This window comes from Eubalaena glacialis, chromosome 10 (genome assembly GCF_028564815.1).
Source record: "Eubalaena glacialis isolate mEubGla1 chromosome 10, mEubGla1.1.hap2.+ XY, whole genome shotgun sequence".
Classification (NCBI taxonomy): Eukaryota; Metazoa; Chordata; class Mammalia; order Artiodactyla; family Balaenidae; genus Eubalaena; species Eubalaena glacialis.
In genome coordinates, this window is record NC_083725.1 from 49,404,811 (window position 1) to 49,425,943 (window position 21,133).

The 21,133-nt window shown below is 37.0% G+C and overlaps 1 protein-coding gene and 1 long non-coding RNA gene across 2 annotated transcripts; one reads left to right on the top strand and one right to left on the bottom strand.

The window, feature by feature from the left end:
- Nucleotides 1-3,396: 3,396 nt before the first annotated feature.
- LOC133099119 (uncharacterized) lies at nt 3,397-7,392 on the bottom strand. The gene is made up of 3 exons (XR_009702291.1): nt 7,352-7,392; nt 5,716-5,763; nt 3,397-3,423 (listed from the first exon to the last, which is right to left on the bottom strand). It is a non-coding gene; the product is annotated as an uncharacterized LOC133099119 (long non-coding RNA).
- Nucleotides 7,393-7,834: 442 nt separating this feature from the next.
- CWC15 (CWC15 spliceosome associated protein homolog) lies at nt 7,835-18,724 on the top strand. The gene is made up of 7 exons (XM_061202687.1): nt 7,835-7,955; nt 9,133-9,271; nt 9,856-9,968; nt 10,543-10,631; nt 11,827-11,940; nt 15,366-15,484; nt 18,291-18,724. Exons 2-7 carry the CDS (start codon nt 9,141-9,143, stop codon nt 18,418-18,420), a joined length of 696 nt encoding a protein of 231 aa, XP_061058670.1. The 5' UTR covers nt 7,835-7,955; nt 9,133-9,140; the 3' UTR covers nt 18,421-18,724.
- Nucleotides 18,725-21,133: the final 2,409 nt, after the last annotated feature.

The following is a 21,133-nucleotide window of genomic DNA, read 5'->3' on the forward strand; positions in this document are numbered from 1 at the left end:
TAACCAGTATTAGGAAAGACAAAGAGGTCATCACTATAGATGTTGCAGACATAAAAAAGAAAATAAAGATACTAAAAAGCGCTTTAAGCCAACATATTTTAAAATTCAGATGAAATAAATAAATTCTTAGAAAAATGTAAATAGCAAAATTGACACAAGAAGAAATAGAATGCTGAGTATATCTATAACCATCAAGGAAACTGAAGCAGAAATCAAAACTTTTTTCACAAAGAAAACTCTACACCCCAAATGGATACACCAGCCAATTTTACCAAATATTCGAGGAAGAAGTAATTCCAATCTTAGACAAATTTTCCTGGAGAACAGAAAAAGAAAGAATATTTCCCAGCATATTTTATGATACAAATTGTATGTACAAGGACACCATGAGAAAGGAAAATAATAGGTGTCTCACTTATGAACATAGATGCAGAAGTCCTAAATAGAATCTGAGTAAACTGATTCCTGCAATATATTCATCATAATCAAGATGGGTTTATTCCAGGAATGAAAGGTTAGTTTATAGTTAAATAAATTAATACAATAACACACAGTAACAGATCAAAAGACAATCTCATTAGACACAGAAAAGTGTTTGATAAAATCTGCCATCCATTTAGCAAACCAAAAATTCTAGGGAAATTTCTAATTGAATAAAGTACATCTACCCCAAACCTTCAGTAAACATCATACTTAGTAATTAAAAGTTTTCCCTTTCAGAGCAGGAAAAAGACAAGGATGCCTGTGATCACCTCTTTTATTTAACATTGTCCTGGATGTCTTATCCAATTTAAGAAGGCAAGGAAAAAAAAGGGAGGAGGGGAGAAAAGATCAGAAAAGAAGAAACAAAACTGTTGTCATTCTTAGAAGTGATTGTATATGTAAAAAATCCAAAAGTTCTATGAATAAACTATTTTACTTAATAAGAGGGTTTAGAACAGTCTCTGAATTTAAAATAGCAATATATAAAAAACAATTATCTTTATACATACCAACAATGAGCAATTAGAGAACTAAAATTTAAGAAAGATGCCATTTATAATAGCATTAAAAATTAAGCAGTATCTAAGGCTAAAGCTAACAAAAATTTGCAAGACTTCTATGAAGACAATAAAAATCTACTTAGGGAAAATTAAAGAAAATCTAAATAAATGGAAAAGACATAACCTGTTAATAGATTTGAAGACTCAATATTGTATAAATGTCAATTTTTAAATTGATCTACAGATTCAACATTATCACAATCAAAATCCCAAAAGTATTTTCATAGAACATGACACTTTAAATTTTATATTGAAGTGCAAAGGGCAGAGAATAGCAAAGTACTCATAAAAGAGGGACAAGGTGAGAAGGCCTGCTTTACCAGATTTCAAGACCCCTCTATTACACCATGCACAAAAATGAATTCCTGGTAGAACTGTGAAAGGCCTAACTATAAAACCTTCAGAAGATAGTATCTGAGAATATCAATGTAACATTAAAGTAGGGAAGAATTACTTAATAAAGAAATACCATGTACTAAGCAAAAAGGAAAAGATTAATAAACTGAACTACCCTCATATTAATTTTTGTATATCAAAATATACCAAAAAGAGAAGCCAAGAAGTGAAAAATTTATGCACAGCACAAATAAGTAACAGAGAACTGATGCCCAAAGTAATAAGAACTCATAGAAATCAATAAGAAAAAAAATTTCAATAGAAAGACTGAACAGATACTTCACAAAAGAAATCCAAATGGACAATAAAAATATGAAAGGAGATTAGTACTCAAGGAGATACAAATTAAGACCTCAATAAGATATCATTATACACCCACCAGATGAGCTGAAATTGAAAAGTTGGACAATATCAAGTGTGGTGAGATTATGGGACAAGAAGAATTCTTATCATGATGATGGGATATATATATATGAAATGTGTACACATGCACCTCTGCACATTTCCAAGAATGTTCATGGTGGCATTATGTGTAATAAACACATACTGGAAGCATAATTATTAGAATAAATAAGTTATACTATGTATTTTTATGCAATGAAATTCTATATATTATACCACAGCTACACATAATACACATTAAGTGAAAAAGCAAAGCACAAAAGAACACATATGATTCATTTATATAAAGTTCAAAAATTGACAAGATGAAATATTATCATTTAAAAATGAATACATAGGCATTTATTGTAATTTATTTGGGGGCTTTACACTTGATTAAATTTTGTACATGTTCATTGTTTATTGAAAAGAACGTGTATTCTCTTGTTTTGGTTGAAGGATTTTATATACATATATAAATGCAATATATAAATATAAATATATATACATAAATAAATGCAATAAGCATACATATCTATACACAATCTTGTTTCTGTGTATCAATATTGTGAATTTGTCTGCTTGATCTATCAAACTGAGAGAAGTTTATGTTAAAAAAAATTCCCACCATGATTGTGGATTTGCAGTTTTTCCTTTTAATTTTTTATTTTTGCTTCATATTTTTTCCAGACTATGTAGTTAGTTGCATAAATGTTCATGATTGTAACAATTTCCTAGTGGATTTCTGTGATGCAATAAGATGCCCATATTAATGTCCTTGTTAATGCTATACTATTTAAAGAATATTTTTGATAATTAATATTGCTACATAAAGTTCTTTGTTGTTGTTGTTTAGAATTTGCCTGGCCTGTCTTTTTCTATCCCTTTATTTTCTATATTTTTAGTTGTTTAGTTTTAACTGTTTTTTAATACGTTTGCTTTTAATTGTCTTAGTAATAACTGACTGGCCAGCTAGTGAGGTAGCCATGTGCTCAGATTAAGTAAGAAGTGCTTAAATTATAATACTGTCCAGTAATCTAGCCTGGACCATCAGCAAATTTCATCTTGAGGTTATCACCAGGAAAGCATCTCTCTGGGCTCCAGAGCATCTTCATTTAAAAACAGGATTTTGTTGGTAGAAAGCAAGCTACTTTATTTTTCTATTCTTTTCACTTTTCAAAACAGATTAAAGCATCAACTTTTTATATTAGAAAATTGGTCATTTTCAGGTTAAAAATTTTAAACAGATGTCATTTTATATTACTTTATTTTATAAATGTGATTTCTGACTTGTGACCATTGGGTTTTTTTCCTTCATTTTCAAGCAAAAGTTTCACACTTTGTGGGCTGGTAACTTTGCAAATGAGAGGGTTTACTAAAACTGGTAAGTGATTCAATGGGAAGAGGAGGGAGGTTTGATTGAATTAGAGCTGTGCTTGGATTAGGGGTGGGCTGATTGAATTAGAATTTTGATAACACATATTGAGCCTGATAATCACATGATTTTTCATTTTCCTGAAAAGAAATCATCTTTCTGGGTCTTGGCGTATCTTCATTTCCAACCTGGATTTCAGACTAGCAGAATGAAAATTACTTTTTTCTCCTTTAAAATATAAAAGAGATTAAGGCAATAACTTTTTACATCCAAATGTGATTTTTTTTTCCTGTTAAAACTCATTCACTCACTCACTCACTCATTCATTCATTCATTCATTTATTCACTCATTTGGAACACATTTATGGGCACGTATTGGTACCAAGCACTGTTTTAGATGCTTGGCCTACTTCACCAGGCAAAACAGATTCCTGCTCTTGTAGAATTTATATTCTGCATGGGATAGATAAAGAAATAATAAACATAACTAAATTATATAGGATCATGGATGATGATAAGTGCTACGTAAAAAAGTTGAGCAGGATAAGGGATATAAGGCATGCAAGATTTGGAAGGACAAAGTGGGAACATGGTTGCAACTTTAATTAGGGCTGTCATGGTTAGCTGACCTCACTTGACCAAAGACTTGAAGACAGGTAAGAGTGTTCTCGACCAAGGAGATAGCTAGTGTAAGGGCCCTAAGGCAGGTTTTATGCTCAAACACCAGGAAGGCTTGTAGCCCAGACAGGTATGAGCAAGACAGGAGGTCAACTAAGTAGGGGAGAGCCTTATGATGGGTCATGTGAGCACCTTTAATTTTTATTGTGAGGGAAATGGGAGCCAATGCCTCCTCACTGTCTGATTGGATCCCCTTTTTCCCTATCCCATCCAGGTGTATTATTAATTTTCAAAAATTGCTGCCAATCTGATGCTGTAATGTGATGATCTATTGTTAGTTTACTTTCATTTTCCTAATAGAGAGGTTGTGTGTCATTTATGTTGGTTATCTACTTGGAATTGCTTCTTCTGAATGGCCTGTTTATACTCTTTGGACAAAAGAGTTTTTTATTGGGTTGTTGTATTTTTTATATTATGCATATTAGTAGTAGTAGTACTAGCAGTAGTAATATTTTATATGCTATAGGCATTACAGGATTTACCTGTTAATCTAGCATTTATTTTTTGACTTCATTTTGGGCATCTTCTGCCATAAAGTTAAATTTTTATATAGATGAATTTTTTAAATTATTTCTTTTACAGCTCTTACGTGTTCTGCCTTGATCAAAAGGCCTTTACAGACCCCAAGTAGTAAAAATAGTCTCTTAAATTTTCTTTCTAGGTTTTTATGATTTCTTTCTTCCCTTTCGGGTGTTTAATTCAACTGGCTGCAGTGTTTGTTTAAACTTTGAAGCTGGAATTCCTATGTTATATCCTGCCATAAGAATCGTCAGTTTTGTAATCACAGTTATGATATGAAAAGTCCTTTTCACATTGAATTAATATGACCGTTGTCATATTAAAATGAAGAAGCATTTTTTAAGGTTAAAATATACTACAACATATCCAAAAGCTGACAAGAATCATCTGCAAGGTATGGATTCATAGATTATGAGAGACAGAAAATATAGCAGGATGCCAATTACTAAGAAGGCTGGAGGGATTTGGACCCAGAACACAGGGAGAAGGTTAGGGTCACCTCATCTCTACTAACACATGAAAGCTGAATGTAAGGACACAGTCAAAGGCAGCTCGGTAGATCTGCTTGCGGGGAGATGAGGAATCCTCTGAGAAAAAGAGCTTCTATTTTCTCAGCGAAGTCAGATCACCCATTCCTGAGAAAGGAAATGAGGGAAAGGATGGTGAAAAAGGTGTGTAGATTTGAAGAAAGAGGGGAATGTGGCAAATCATAATATTGCAGAGTGGGAAAATAAACAATTAGGAGAGTATGAGAAGATTTGCAGGCAGCATTAAAGGCCCAACTAGATTTTTGTGGTAATGGGTTTATGAGGATTCTTGGGAGGTTATATATGCTTTTTGTCAGCTGAGAGGGTGAATTAAGTTTTTTACTTACTTTTATTTTCTTTTTCTAATACTTTCAAGTCATTTAAGTAAAAAACTTTAGAGTTTTGTTTTTTTACTAGTACTTTAAAATCATTTAAGTAAACTTTTAAATTTCTTTTTCTTATTAATACTTTCAGACCATTTAAGCCAAAGCTTTTTGGACTGATTATACTATATGTTGGTGTTAATGAAATTACAGGGATGATTATTTAATCATGGTTGGTGACCAAAAGATTAGGTAGTTAAATGGGAGATAAATGAATCCAGGTGATTGACTCAGGGCTGATAAGGGCAGTTGGAACATAAAAACCAGGGGTATTTTCTATATTTGTGTCACCTCCTTGCCATTGTTATGTCATTCCTCTACTTCACAGTGCATCAATCACTCATTCATTCATTCAGCAAATACTTACTCAGCACCTATTATGTGCCAGGCACTGTTCTACATGCAGAGGATACACCAGTGAACAAGAGAGACAAGGTTCCTGCTTTCCTGGAACTTATGTTCTAATACAGGAAGATAGACAATAATAATAAAAATAATATTAATAATAATAATAACTAACATTTGTTTAGCAAATACTGTTTGCTGAGACAGTTTTAAGCACAAGTATTAATTCCCTTAATCCTTATAATAACACTATGTGGTAGAGTCTAGAAATTATCCCCATTTAATACATGAGGAAACTGAGGGCACAGAAAGGGAAAATAACTTGCCTGAGGTTACAGTTAGGAAAGGGCAGATCTGGAATTTAGAACCAAAACAGTCAGGCTATAGATCCCTTTCTCTTAATGACTTTGTTATGCTGCCTCGCAGACAAGAAACAAGGCAATAAACAATGAACAGAATAAATTCAGTAGTGTTTAGTACTATGAAAAAATAAAACAGGGTGATGTGATGGTATTTGTGTGTTGGAGGGACGGGGGTGCAAATGTAGATGTCAGGGAAAAACTGAGGAGGTGATTATTTGAGCTGAGACTTGAAGAATGATAATACAGCTATGTTGGGGCACAGACAGCAGAGATAAGCTAGTGCAAAGGAATCTTGCTTGTGAAACAGAAATGCAGGGTTGGCTGTGGCTAGAGCTTAGTGTGTAGGAGAGTGATTGATTAGAAGTGAAGCCAGAGAGATAGGTAGGGACCAGACCCTGAGAAACCTCAGGTCACATTAAGAAATTTGACTTTTATTCTAAGTGCAGTGGATTTTTATGCAGGAGTGTAACACTACCTGATTCACAATTTTAAAAGATCACTCTCATTGTTACAGGCAAAATTGACTGTGGGAGAAAAGTGGAAGCAGGAAGATCATTAGGGGGCAATTACAATCCAGGTGGAAAATGATGGTGGCCTGGACTTGGGCAGTGGAATGAAATTTAGGGTGTATGTTGAAAGTAGAATTGGCAAGACTTGCAAATAAACTGGATGAGAAAAATGAAGGAAAATGAACTTAAGTAGGAGCCCTGGGATTTTGGTTTGAGTAACCAGTATGATGGTAGTGTCCTTTACTGAGATGTGTAAGACTAGGGGAGTAATAGCTTCGCTAAGAAAAATCAAGATTTGCATCTTGAACTTTATGGGGGAAGGGACATTTTCTATTGTTTTGTTTCATGTAAAGTTCAAAGAAAGAGTTGTAGGGGAAAAAAGCTTTTCTATGTTCAATTTTATGATCTCTTTACATTTGAAACCGGGTTGGGGGAGTTGAATTTTCATTTGTTCAACAAATATTGAGCATCTACCGTGGCCAAGGACTATGTGGTCAGATACCAAGATGAACTAAGCAAACAAGATCCCTGCTCCCAGAGTGGTTGTTTACGGGGAAAGCGTAAGGACGATTGGTGATTTTTTATTTTCCTGTTCGCTGCCTTATTAAAACTTCACCTAACGCCTGAGTAGCCATCTTACATTAATAACTGCATCTAGTGCTCCTGGCAGTTGGGCCCACCGTTCTAAAAGTTCAATGTCGGTTAATACATAAGGAAGCTCTAATAGTGACACCTCCCCTCCCACTAGAACTCAGGCTTTTTAAAAAATAAAAATTTTAACAATACGAATACAACCTTTGCTTTGAAGACTAATATTTTTGCAGGAATGGTACCTTTATAAAGATCGTGGTTGCCCCCGTACATATTTGTTCTTTCTTCATATCCAATTAAATGAAAATACTAGTCTTTCCGTAGCCCAGCTCTCTAGGGTTGTTGGGTCTAGCTCAGGAGAAAGGAAGCAGGAGCCGTTGGATTTAAACAGTTTGGTGTAATCCTTTTCTACGCTCTCTCTCGCTAGCCGGGGACGTGGTGTCTGCTACCCGGGGCTTTCCGTCCACGCAGTACCGGAATGAAGGAGTCTGGGAGGGGGTCGGGAAAGGAAAAGACGGAAGAGACATTAAGTAATTGGTTCTTGAAGGTATAAAATGATGCTTAGGGTCTACTCTTAAGCACTGATTTCAAATGCCCGCCCCCTGGGCCGTTTCAGCCCCACCCTTTGCTGTCGTCACGCCGACTTCTACCTTGGCCTCCGCTGATTGGTCCCCGCCTCCGCCTCTGAAGGGAGGCTAAAGAGCTTGGGGTTTGCTTCCGGGTCTTGGGCTTTAGCCCTGGGCGCAGAGGTTTCTGGGAGCCAAGAGTTATAATGGCGTCTGTATGATCTCCTGAGGCAACTGCATCAGAGCGCGGCCAAAGTGAGCAGCAGCAGGAAAGCAGACTGTGAGTGGGGCGGGAAAGGGCGGTTGGGGACGGAGGCGGAGAAGCGAGCGCGGGCAGAGGAGGCCCTGGAGCGGCGGGCGGGTGGTGGAGCTCAGCGCTTGTCAGGAGAGTCCCCAGTCCCGGGCTGGCAGCGGAGAGCGCAGCGTGAAGATGACTCTGCAGACAGCGTTAAGCAGGGTCCGGGCGCCCCCACCCCTCGCCGAGTGGGGCAGGGGTGAAGAGTCAGCGGGTTCCCGGTGACAGCCCGAAGGTGAACCCCCCAGAGGCGCTGGTAATGATAACCCGGGGAAATGTGGAGGGCGGCGGCGCCCCCAGAGGCCGGCAACCCTGTTTCTCCCTCTCTGGGTACATCCCTCTCCCTTTTTTTGAAAATCGAGAGAAGTGTACCATTTCCCCCAGTTTCCCCCGACACTTGCTTTTCCGACGCTTGAGGATGTTTTAGTAGCCACATCTGCCATGCAGTATCCTTTAGTTGCTCAAAACCAAAAGTAGCATAACCTTTGGGGGTGGGTTCCTGTGTTTTGAGCATTTCTTAAATTGTAATTTGCAAAAGATCTGATTTGTATTACGTTGGCTGCTGTAGAAGAAAATTGGATCGACGAAAGGTTGTTGGAGAACTTTGCCTGTGTAACTGTCATCAAAGTCTAGCTTTTTTTCCAGGACACTCAGTAGCTTTGTCAGTGATTTTTTTATATATCTTCTTTGTTTTTGTAGTTACTATCCTATTTTCTGCTGTGTGAGATTTAGATAAAATGGGAACCTTAAGGAGTCTGGTGGAGTAAGGTTAAGCTGAGATTTTTTAAAACTCGGACATGGCAGTACTGTATTTTACGAGTGTGTTGACATGTCAAGTCTCATCATTTCTTAATAATCCTATTAGGAATATCCCCATTCCACAGATGACAGAAACTTAAGCTTGGTGGTTTGCCGGAGGTCACAGAGCCAGAAGGAGAACAGGAACACAAACTCATATCTTCATGACAGACTAAATATCTGCCATGTTCCCTGTACACCCTGAGTCTCATTATTTGTTTTGTTCAGAGCTTTTGAGATTCTTTTAAATAAGTTTTGGGGAATAAGTTAGGGAAATTGTTTCACAATGAGGGATATTGATTAATACTTTATAAAATGAGAGTTCGTCATATTGGAAATAACTTGACACTGTTTTTCTTCAAAGCATAAAAGATGACAACAGCAGCTAGGCCAACTTTTGAACCTGCAAGAGGGGGGAGAGGAAAAGGAGAAGGTGATTTGAGCCAACTCTCAAAGCAATATTCAAGCAGAGACCTACCCTCTCATACAAAGATAAAATATAGGTAATGAAGCCTTTTATGTTTTTCTTGTTCCACAAAGCAAGACCAAATCTGTTGAACGACATGGTCATGAGATAGTACCATGTGTGGGTTATTATCACTTATCTATTTTCATAGGAGTAGAATGCAATAATGTTTCTGACACTAAAATTATGCTCTATGATTGTGAAATGCTACTAGATATTCCTTAAGCAGAAATTCCAATTAACCTGGAATTTCCATACGTAAATGGAACAATAACTAATACATTACTTCAGAGGCACCAGGCTCTGTCAGTACTAATCAATATGAGATTAAAAGTGTTACTCTAACGAGCTCTGAATTAACATACTAACAAAAAGACATTTTGATCAGCCTACAGCCTTATTATAAGAAAGTCTGTGATTTAGTTTGAGTTTCTTGAAATATTGGCTACATCACAGAATGCCTATTAGTAACCTTCAGATTAGGGTGATCTTGTCCATTTCCCGCAATGGGACTTTATGCTTCAGGGACTCAGGACAAAGTTGCTTTTCGTGAATTGTCTTCCATTACTACAGCCATGTGTTTTTTAGAAGTATTTCTGCCCTGTTTTGTTTCTGCTTTAGACAGACCACTCAGGATGCCCCTGAAGAAGTTCGGAACCGTGACTTCAGGAGAGAGTTGGAAGAGAGAGAGAGAGCTGCTGCAAGAGAAAAAAACAGAGACCGGCCAACCCGAGGTGCCAACACTACCCCAGATGTTTCTCTCATAACATTATGTTGACAGTAGTTTTTCTTTCATGTGGTAATTGGAATGGATTACTATTTTTGTTTGTTTGCTTTTAAATATGGGTGTGAGCTATAACAGTTTCTTGAAAGATTTGATTGGATTAGAGATGGTAATGAAGTTGATTCCAGTTCCATCTTTTTATGTTTCTTTGTTAGAACTAGGTGATCTGGGGATATTTAGCAACCGTTGTTTCAGTTCAGATCAAGGAGTTTTTTAACTGTTTACACAGCCAGACTTTTTGAGGCCCCATGGTTTCTGTCTATGAAATTCTTCCATTTTTATTTCTAGCATATGTAAACTATTTCCTAAATTTCCTGAGAGAGGCTACAGTTCCCATATTAAAGTCAATACTTTTATTAATTCATTCAATAAGTATCTGCCAAGGGCTTATTTGCCAGGCACTGAGGTTATAATCCCTACTGTCATGCTTAAGACCTAAGCTCTTCTTGCCCACAGGTCCCTAAAATGTTATAAGAAATGCAGGATTTGATTCAGTAAGCTAAATAATGTTTGTTTTCCCCCAGAACATACAACCTCCTCTTCAGTGTCAAAGAAGCCTCGGTTGGACCAGATTCCCGCTGCCAACCTCGATGCAGACGACCCTCTAACAGATGTATGTTTTACTTCCTCCTCTCATCTCCATGTAGTAATTTACTTACCATTTTTCTGAAATACCTTTTTATCTATTCTTTTGGCTTTAAGAAGCGACTTGTATTTATTTTTACTTACTGTTATTCAATTATAGCTCTGACTTCAATGCTAAACTCTATAGTTTATTTTAAACTCTATAGTTTATTATAAAAGAAAAAGCATTATCTTGTGGTTAATCAAATTTCAAGTTTGATCTCTGGAGAGCCAAAGAAGGAAGAGATCTATTAAAAGATATGCTTCCCTAAAAAATAATTCCCTGTATTAAACCATGGAAATTGGACTAGTTATTCCCCTTCAGAGGGCACTCTTCAGACTCGGCGGCTCTTTATTGATAGCATCCCCTAGCAGTGATAGCAGTGAATGTAAGGGCCTTTCCATACTTGCTACCAATGATGCCCCTTCCAGATGTTCAATGCACTTAATGGCTCCCTCTGTGCTTAGGGAGGAATGTGATCTAAGTGGAAGGTTTTTAAGGATTGGCACTTTAATTAACATTAAAATTTAGTGGGACTGCACAGTCTGTAATTAATTTGCAGTTTTCTACATACAGAGGAAAAATCTGAGTGGCTTTTCAAGGGTAGCATCTAATTAAGCATATATATTAGTAATTCTAGAGTTGACAGACTAAATTAAAAATTAACTCAGTAATTCAATATAAGGAACTCAATTTTAAGTGAGATATAATGATTATTCATTTGAAACTATTTTTTTCTGAGAATTTAGCACCCTTTTCTGTACCTTTGACTATCTTTAATTCCTAGTTGTTTTGAGCTATATAAAATTATTTTGACTCCCAGGGTCAAAGTATGTAGTGTGTATCAGTATAAAGTGTTCCTTTTCTGGTTTTAGAAATATTTTCATATGTAAATTCCCATTTGACTATGTAAATTTGAAAGGTCCTTCGTTATACTCTTTGCTGTTATAATGTCTAAAATACATCAGAGGTTGACATTTTAGTAAGTAATTGTAAGCTTTTTTGGGGGGTTTTATTTTATTTTTTGGTTGTTGCTAATTTTAATCGTATTTAGGTACATTTATCTTTCCCTCTAGGAAAATTAATTCTGCTCCAAAGATTTGATAAGTGCCACTTCTATGGAAAAAAATGAATAATCTCTATTTTGTCTCCCATCTCCTGGGCCATCACCATTCTTTTTTAGGAGGAAGATGAAGATGAAGATTTTGAAGAGGAGAGTGATGATGATGATACTGCAGCTCTTCTTGCAGAGCTGGAAAAAATTAAAAAAGAAAGAGCTGAAGAGCAGGCCAGGAAGGTAAAACCAGCATGTTAAATATTTGCATCTTCTCACGTAAACTAAAGTAAGAGTGTTTTTTAAATCAAGTAATATCACCTTATATTAGAAATCATCCTTACCATGTCTCGATATTATAGGACCTGTAGGTCTATAAATCTGGTGATTCCTATGACATCCTAAGTCTGCTGGTTATGTTAGAAATTCTTTCCAAATAGTTCCGACATACTCGTCAAAATGCTCTTCATTCAGTTATTTGTTCAATAGACATATAGTCAGTGTCTGTTAAGTGTCAGAAGAATCAAAGATGATTAAGATGTAGTCATAGCCTACAAAGAACCCACAGGTATAATGAGGCCGTCTTTATCTCTCTCCTTGTCTTCTGACCCAGCCTTCTTTCCAGGCACTTGCTGAGGCTATCTGTCAATAAATTTTATATAACCTAGCTTCTCTGAGTCCCCGCAGTCTCTACATTTACACAATGGAAGGAAAGAATGTCTAACTCAAAGACAGTTAGACGAATTAAATAGGATCCATAGTACGTACCTTTAAACTTTGAGCGAATTACCCATAGTAGTAACAGTAAGAGACAAAACTTGGGAGGCAGGAGCAAGTCAGAGCACTAGAGATTTGCAGACCAGTGCTAAAGGAGTTTGAACTCTCTTCCAAAGGATGTGTGGAACTAGTCCGTTTCAGCTGGAGATGGTAAGGTTGGGTATGCATTTTAGAAAGATTACTCTGGCTGAGGTGTGGAGGGTAGAGGAAAGAACTGAGTAGGGGGCTGTTCCAATAATCCTTACATGCAGTTATGAGAATCTTGCATGATAGGAGTTGGATTTGAGAGAAGTAAACAGATGCTGATAGAGCTATCAAGGAGATAAAATTGACCAGAGAAAGTGACTGATTAGCTGTGGCAGTTTCTGGGTCGATGTTGGTGCTATACACTAATCAGGGAATGCAGAGGATGGGCATGTTTCATTGGAGAGAAAAATGATGAGGTCTGTTTGGCACATACTGAACTTGATATATTGTGAGACACTCAAGTAGATATATCGGCCTCCACTTTCTTTTTTTTTTCTCCCCTGGCCACACTGCACAGCATGCGGGATCTTAGTTCCCCAACCAGGGGTCGAACCCATGTCCCCTGTAGTGGCAGTGCAGATTCGTAACCACTGGACCGCCAGGGAAGTCCCTGCCTCCACTTTCAACCAGAAAAGAGCAGCTTTTGTAATGGGCTTCTGTGTAAGATTTCATTTGAACCAAGAATTGCTCTATTTAAAAAAAGGAAAGAGACTTGGGGAAAAGACTGATGTAGGTTAATGCTTAGAACCTAGGGAGGTGGAGTTCATATGGATCAGAAGGGGCAGGGAAGAATTCAGAAAAGAGGAAGATTTGGGGATAGGCTTTGAAGACTGCTAGAATTCAGATTTGAAGAAGAAAAATATTTAAAAATACAATTCTTGTCAGAATTTGGCATAGGATAGCATAACTCCTGTAGAATGGTAAGACCATTCCTACACTGGCACACCACAAGAGGGCAGTTGTTCTGTTCCAGATTCTTTTGGCCTCCCTAACAGCTGTGGATACGCAAAGAGACATTTAAATGCATTTGGTTGACCTTCAAGGAGCATAAACATTTTAGACAGAAGATCTTGGCAATTTTGCAAGGTTCATCTGATTTCTTTGTACAAAATGTGTTGGTGTTTTTTTGGAGTTGAATGACAGTTTTATTCCATTTGTCCCCCATTTCCCTGTCTGGCTTTCTAGTGGCTGGTTTTTGAGGTGTTCCAAAATGTTTTCAAACCAGTCAGCCTGTGTCAAGGGCTGGGAAACTTTCTGTAAAGAGCCAGATAGTTAATATTTTAGGCTTGCAGGCCATACAGCCTCCGTCACAACTATTCAACTCAGCTAATTGTAATACAAGCAGCCATAGGCAGTGCATAAATAAATGGATGTGACTGTGTTCCAGTAAAATTTTATTTACAAAACAAGATGGTTCAGATTTGACCAAACCACAGGCTGTCCATCCTTTATACCTATAGTCATGAAACAGTGTACCTGGTACTTGAGTATGAAAAGAGTTGGCACCTTTTTTCCCCAGTGCTATGTATGGCAATCAACCAGTAACTCTAAAGGAAATAATATTCCGAACATAAAATGATCAGGACCTTATTACATCACATATGTTCTTATATTATAAATTTGGATACATTGTATGCTTGAGCTCCTGATTGTCTAGCATCTCAGAGATATGTCTTTTTACTTTTAGCATCAATATAATTTGTTAAAAATAAGTATATAATTTTTAGAAAGCTATCTGTTCTTAATCTATGGTGGATGCTCCTGACTTTTGCTTGCTTAAAGTCTGAAAATGACCTAAAGGAATTTTCCTGTTAATTTCCCTGAAAATTGCATCTTCTCACCTCCCAATTATTTGGCCTCATAAAAATGAAATCAGTTGTTCACACTTGATTATTAAAATGAAGTATCTTTAACCTATATAGAAAATCAGGTAATTTTTCCAAGTGGTCTAACACAGGTTCATTATAAATAGACTTCTAGAAAGTCCTTTTTCCCTTGGTATATTAAGTCATCAATTTTGTCATCCCCAAAACACAGCAAAGTGGGATCTATCTTTGGTTTAAGATAGCATGGAATCAGGTAGATCTAGAAGTTATGGCTAAGGATTTTAGACATTTTATATTTCTAATTCTAAGAAGGAGACTGAGGGTGATTTGAGTTTAAAGAGGTTAATGCTAAAATAAAAGTGAAGAAAGACAAGCATGTAACTGATGACAGATGAGAGAGATAAAAATAGAAAGTCATTCACAATAAATCATAAGAATAAAATGGGTAAACCTCAGGTAAATTAGTAGAAATGCATGTTTACTGAATATAATTTTTTACATGATGGTTTATCTTATTTTAGGACATAATTCTTGGTTAATAATAACTTGTCACCAGTCCTAGAGATGCAAGTTTACGTTGTTAGTAATTCAAAATAAAATTATTTTTAATCACAGTTATATATAACCCTTCCTTAAAAATTGAGATAATTGCTTTGCTAAATGTGTCTTTTTGATGTTTAATATGTTCTTAAATTATTAGAATGTTTATAGATGTACTCTCTTAAACAGTTATGTAATTTTGTATGTACTTTAAGAAAGAAAATAGATTTAAATATGCAACTCAAGAATGTCAAAGTGAGAAAGAGACTAATGAATATATGATGGCAAGCATGAAATATTTATAATGAAAATGCCCAATTATTTTATTTTGATAAGTGAGACTTTTCTGGTATGTCTTAAAAACAAAGAAAAAGCAATAGTACCTTGATGCTGATCCCATCTCCCTCTTAATATCCTAACAGTCTTTTAAAATATGAGTTACAAGATTGACGCCAGAAGTAATGTAAGTAAATATGAATCTTCCCCTCTGGTTGGCAGGAACAAGAACAAAAGGCTGAAGAAGAAAGGATTCGTATGGAAAACATTCTGAGTGGAAACCCTCTCCTTAATCTCACTGGCCCATCCCAGCCTCAGGCCAACTTCAAAGTTAAAAGAAGGTACTGTACAATAATGGGTTGGAGAGATATATATATGTATGTATATACACACACACACACACACACACACACACAGATTATGAGTTTTATAGCAAACTATATTATGTAAAGCTTCTAATACCCACTTTCCACTGATATTTTTCTCCATCACATTTTGGAATAATGGAAGGAGAATGAAAGAAAATAAACTTATTTTCAGTATATATTTACAGTAACCAGCTGTGTACCAGAGATTGTTCTAAGTACTAGAGACAGAGCAGTGCACTGAGCCCTTGACCCTACAAAGCTTACATTGTAGTTATATGTGTCAAGGGTCCCCCAAACCATCCTTCACATTCAGAGACTAGAAGGTCTTAGGGGGCTCAGCATGTAGCTGTTCTCATGACTAACTTAGTTAAGATACACAGCCAGATCATAAAGGGAAAAGGCACTGAAGGAAGTGTGTGTGCTTCCTTATGCTCTGTCCCTCCTATGAGGGGTCACACACAGCACATTCTTTTCCCGAGTAATGAAAATGCAGCAACATTTGTGCAGTGTTGCTGCCCAGGAAAACCCATTAGAGACTCCCAGGGTTTTTATTGGCTGCTCATATAGGCAACCTCTGCCTAGTCAATACCAAAATTGAGACTTCCGGAAAGAAAGCAGGTGTTCATAAACCACATTATTTGTACAGACAGTCTAGACACAGTGACAGTGAGAAGATTCCTGCAATCCAAGTTTCCAAATGCCAGCCAGGGACCAACCTTGCAAGCAGCCTTCCTAAGGACAGCAGTCTGTGTGTGTGTGTGTGTGTGTGTGTGTGTGTGTGTGTGATCAAGAAACCCTGCTGTGGGCTTAACATTTAAACCATATCTATTATTTCTCACCACCTCCACTGCTGCCATCTCCATCCGGAGTGATGCAGTCCCCCTAACTGGTCTGCTTGCATGCTCACCACCCTCTCCATCCCTACCCCCAGGTTTTTTCCTTAACATAGCAGCATCATGATCCTTTTAAAATAAAAGATCTCAATCTCCTGTTCTAAACCATCCAGGGGCTTCCTGACTCATTCATAGTAAAAAACAGGAACAAGTCTTTACAATGGCAATTGCATAGGCAAGGGAGGATTTGCAAGAAAGGTGACATTTTATTAGAGACTAGACTCCAAGGTATTTGACCCGAGCTATTGAAAGGATAGAGATGGGGAAGAATGTGAACTGAGGTGGGGAGGGAGAGGGACAGATTTAAGACATGGTAACTTTGGGATGATATATATGTCTGTGTGGAAATGTTGAGTAGGTAGCTTGATACACAGTTCTGGAGTTAGCCCAGGCTAGAGATCATGAATTTGGGAGCTGTCAACTTACAGAAGTTTCCTGAAGCCATGAAGACTAGATGAGGTTACTTAGTGAATGAGTATAGCCAGAGAGGAGGTCAGAGGACTGAGCTTGGGGTAATATTTCGAGGTTGGGTAGATGATTAGCTGTCCATACCTGGAATAGTACCTGGTATGTACTAGGTGCTCAGTAAATATTGATTATTTGAATTATGAATGAAAAAAACTAGGCTGAGAAGGAGCAGCCAGTGGGGAAGAAATGAACCGAAAGAGGCTGGTTGGTGTCTTGGAGCCACACAGTTTCAAGAGGAGGGGAGTGATTATCTAGGTCAGATATTGCTGACAGGCCAAGTGAAGTGGGTACTGCAAAGTGGCGGTTGGAGTTAGGGCCCTGGGAGAGCAGTGCTGGTGTTGAGAGGGAGGGGTCAAAGCCTGTGGGGAGTGAGTTGAGGAGAGAGTGGGTAGAGAAAAAACTACATTGATTTATATTTGTATTAAGCTATATAGTTCTACCTTGTTTGGATGCAGATAAAATCGTTTGGAGACTGAAACATGTTGTCTTAATGTGCAGATCACATTTGACCTAGCTCTGCTCAGCTTTTCGCATTTCTCTGCACTGCACCAGTGATGACTTAAAACACTGTTTTCAAAGATGCCCACGTTCTTTGCTTATTTTCGACGTGCAGTTTCTTCTGGCATGCATACGTCCACAGGCAAACACACACATTATATAGGCTTTCATTTTATATATGTTTGTGAGAGTTTATGTATTACATGTATGGGTTTGTGTTTTATATGCTAGATGATATTTTGAAATCATAACCTTTATTTTCTATAAAACATGTATTTTGTAGCCCATCCATGGGTGTTTTTTTTTTTTTTTAAGCTTACACATTATGAAATCCAACCAGGAGAAACGAACTAGAGATTCCTGCCCTAAGCTCTTCAGCTGCTCTTTCTTTGTGGTTAATGTAGATGTGAGCCAATATATGAGCCTTAATTGTTTTACCCCAATAGTTTCTTCTTTTGTCCTAAATTGTAAATACTACAGTGAATGATTACTAAATGTTAACTGATAAAAGAGTATGTATAAAATCCTTAAAACCACATAATCTAACTATAGTAAATCGTCCAGCTATCATCTAGAGCTGTCCGTACTAATCAGGGTAGAACCAGGTACTGCCTCTTTGTTTTAGACCTGAAAACATTAAATATTTATATAATTTCTGCTTTTTAACTCAAAGTTTCTTATACTGGAGAAATAATAAGAATGTTGTGTATGTTCTAAATAAGGATTACCCTTCCTATTACAAAAAAGCAAGCTAACAGCCTGTTAAGAATTACTTTATTCTTTTGGGTGTAATTGCTACATTGAATGATGTACAGGTTGAGCATCTTTTTGTGTGATGAATAAGCTTTACAGTTCACGCGGTGTTCTTGTCTGTTGATACAAGCATTGTAAGATTGTTCTATTTTCTTTTTTTCTTTCAGGTGGGATGATGATGTTGTTTTCAAGAACTGTGCAAAAGGTGTAGATGATCAGAAGAAAGACAAAAGATTTGTAAATGATACGCTGCGATCTGAATTTCACAAAAAGTTCATGGAGAAATATATTAAATAGTACAGTTTTATGTGCTTACTTAAAGGCTATAAAATGTAAACGATATGACTTTATTTTGGTTTTTTTGTTTTTCTCTTCCCCCCTCCCCCAGTCTAAATTGTGTATAGGCTTCCCTAATTTTAAGTTCCAAAATATCTTTTCCTTTATTGATTCCTAACTTGATAAGGACTGGGAATTGGTTTAACCAATTGCCATCTCAATATTTCCAGTCATATGTTTTTCTTTTGAATATGGGAAAAGGAATCTGCTTGTAATAAATATTTTTAATAATCTGTGTCAAATCTGTGTCCCCACCTTTTTTGTTGAAATGTGTGCAGCTTATAAAACATTGCATATTTTCTTTCGTGTGTTGTATTTCTTTGTGTTAACTTTTTCTCCTCATATCTCTAACATTGACTTAAAGTCAGTTAATTCATATCTCCTCTGTATCTTTTAAAAGTGTGATGAAAAATTAAAGAGATTCCATTTTGGACCACCATGTTGGTATGGAAGAGTGTCATCAAGCAGGAAGCGCCCTGAGTGTGTGTCTGAGGGAGCATGGGGTACCTCTCACTTCTGCAGGCGCCCCTTTCTCTTCTCTCAGCCCAAAACAAGAGCTTCTTAAGCATGCCTAGGAAGCATGTGACGTTCACCTGTGTTTTAGTTACTCAACTGCCATGTTTCTCTTGAATGAGATAGGTAGAGTTTGCACACTGACACTCATTAGATACAAAACCTTGGAGAGTTTAACATCAATACATGAAATAAAACCTTTGGAAATAGAATTGTTTGTTATCTTGGAGGATATGGATACGGGAAGTGGGAGGGTCTCTACACAGCTGGAAAATGAAGTTTCCCTAAACCTGGGCTGGGATTTTAAGGATGTCACATTGATAGAAAATGTGAGACCAGAAATTGAGCCTTCTACAGATAGAGACCCATTTATAGGATTCCTCAGCTATGAATGATGTTGAGTTTGGTAAGGTTAAAGATAAAACTTTTAAAGCAAAAATAATGTGTTAGTTATCACTGGCTATTTATTTAAACCCCTTTCTCTAGGATCCCCAGTGGAAGCTTGGACACAGGTTGTATGTAACCTCAGTCAGGAGTAGAGCTGGAATCGAAGCCCAGGTCTTGACCACGTTCATACCCTGCTTTCTTTCTTTTTTTTTTTTTTCCAACTGAGCAATTTACATGTAAATTTGAATACCTTGACTAGTATTTTTTTAAAGCCTTTAATAGTACTGAAGCATTTTTATCTCCAACTTTACAATTTATAAAGTGCCTTTACATTCGTTTTTAATTTTCTTCATAGCAACACACATGGGAAGGAAACACTGGGTTATTCAAAGCTAAGGAAATAAAATTCAGGCCGAGTGATTGGATCAATGTTAACACTTGATGGGAAACGTATGAGTGCCTTAAAACTACATGAAGATGTGCTTATAGAAATGAGAAGCATTGTTTAGATTTCCAAAACTAGTTCTTGGGATTATGGGTAAAGTCTTGAGGAAAAGAAGTAGCAGCCTATGAACGTTTTAGCATCTGAAAGGCTTATAATTCATAGCTGGGGGTACAATTTAGGTGCACCCTTACCCCGAGATCCACTTCAGATAACCTATTTGAGCCTGACAGGTTCAGGAAGGATCAAAGTAAAGCTAATTTCAATGATTTCTTTATCCGTTTTCCTACTATTTTCCAATGTGAAACATTACATAACTGGTCATAGATCAAGGACACATAAATGCTACAGTTTCAGCTCTCAGATCTACAAAGCCTGTAACAACCTTCCTAGCGAAAATGCCTAACATCCTCCTTGCAAAACATCTTGCCTAGGTGTGACTGAGGAAACTGTCCAATCCCTTCAGGAGCCCATACTGAGTGCCAAGAGCCAGGGCTTTGAAGCCAGATGCACCTGGATGTGAAGCCCAGCTCAGTCACCTCGGGTTTCACTAAAGCTAACTAGCTAACTAACATTGCACCAAATGTGCTTGCACTGCATCCGTTTAATCAACACCGCTCCCTGTAAGGCAGGCATTATTATTTTCCCTGTTTTATAAACAAGGAAATTGAAGTTTGTAAGAGAAATTTTAAAACAAGCAAAGTCATAAATCTTTAAGAGGATAGGGCCGAGGTTCAAACCTTGAAGTTTCTATTTGCAGCCCATCCTCATAACTGCTGTGCTTGACTTCCTCTTCATGTGAAAGAGCCCTTCTGACATTTCTCACCTATGAAACAATAGTAACAAGAGTGATGAGTAAGGGGGTTTGATGGGAATTAATTTAAGGTGTGAGTACTTGGCAGGCATATAGGAGGGATTTCATCCACGTTCTCTTTCTACCTGCCTCTACTAGCATATAGCAGGGGCTGCTGAAAAGTTCGAAAGCTTGTTGTTTTGTTCTGTCATAAAGGTCTGGTTCTGAATTAAGAGTTTCCCTAGCCCCTCAGAGCTTGAGTTGGGCGATAGGTATGACCTCGAAAGGGATTGCTTTTGCTTGGTTGCTAGGATTAGAAACCCACTAATAGAAACTCAAGTGAAATAGAGGTTTTGGTTTTTTTTTTTATAATTGAAATATATTTGATTTACAATGTTGTGTTAGTTTCAGGTTACAGCAAAGTGAGTCAGATATATATATTCTGTTTTAGATTCTTTTTCATTATAAGTTTTTACAAGATATTGAGTATAGTTCCCTGGGCTATACAATAGGTCCTCGTTGGTTATCTATTTTACACA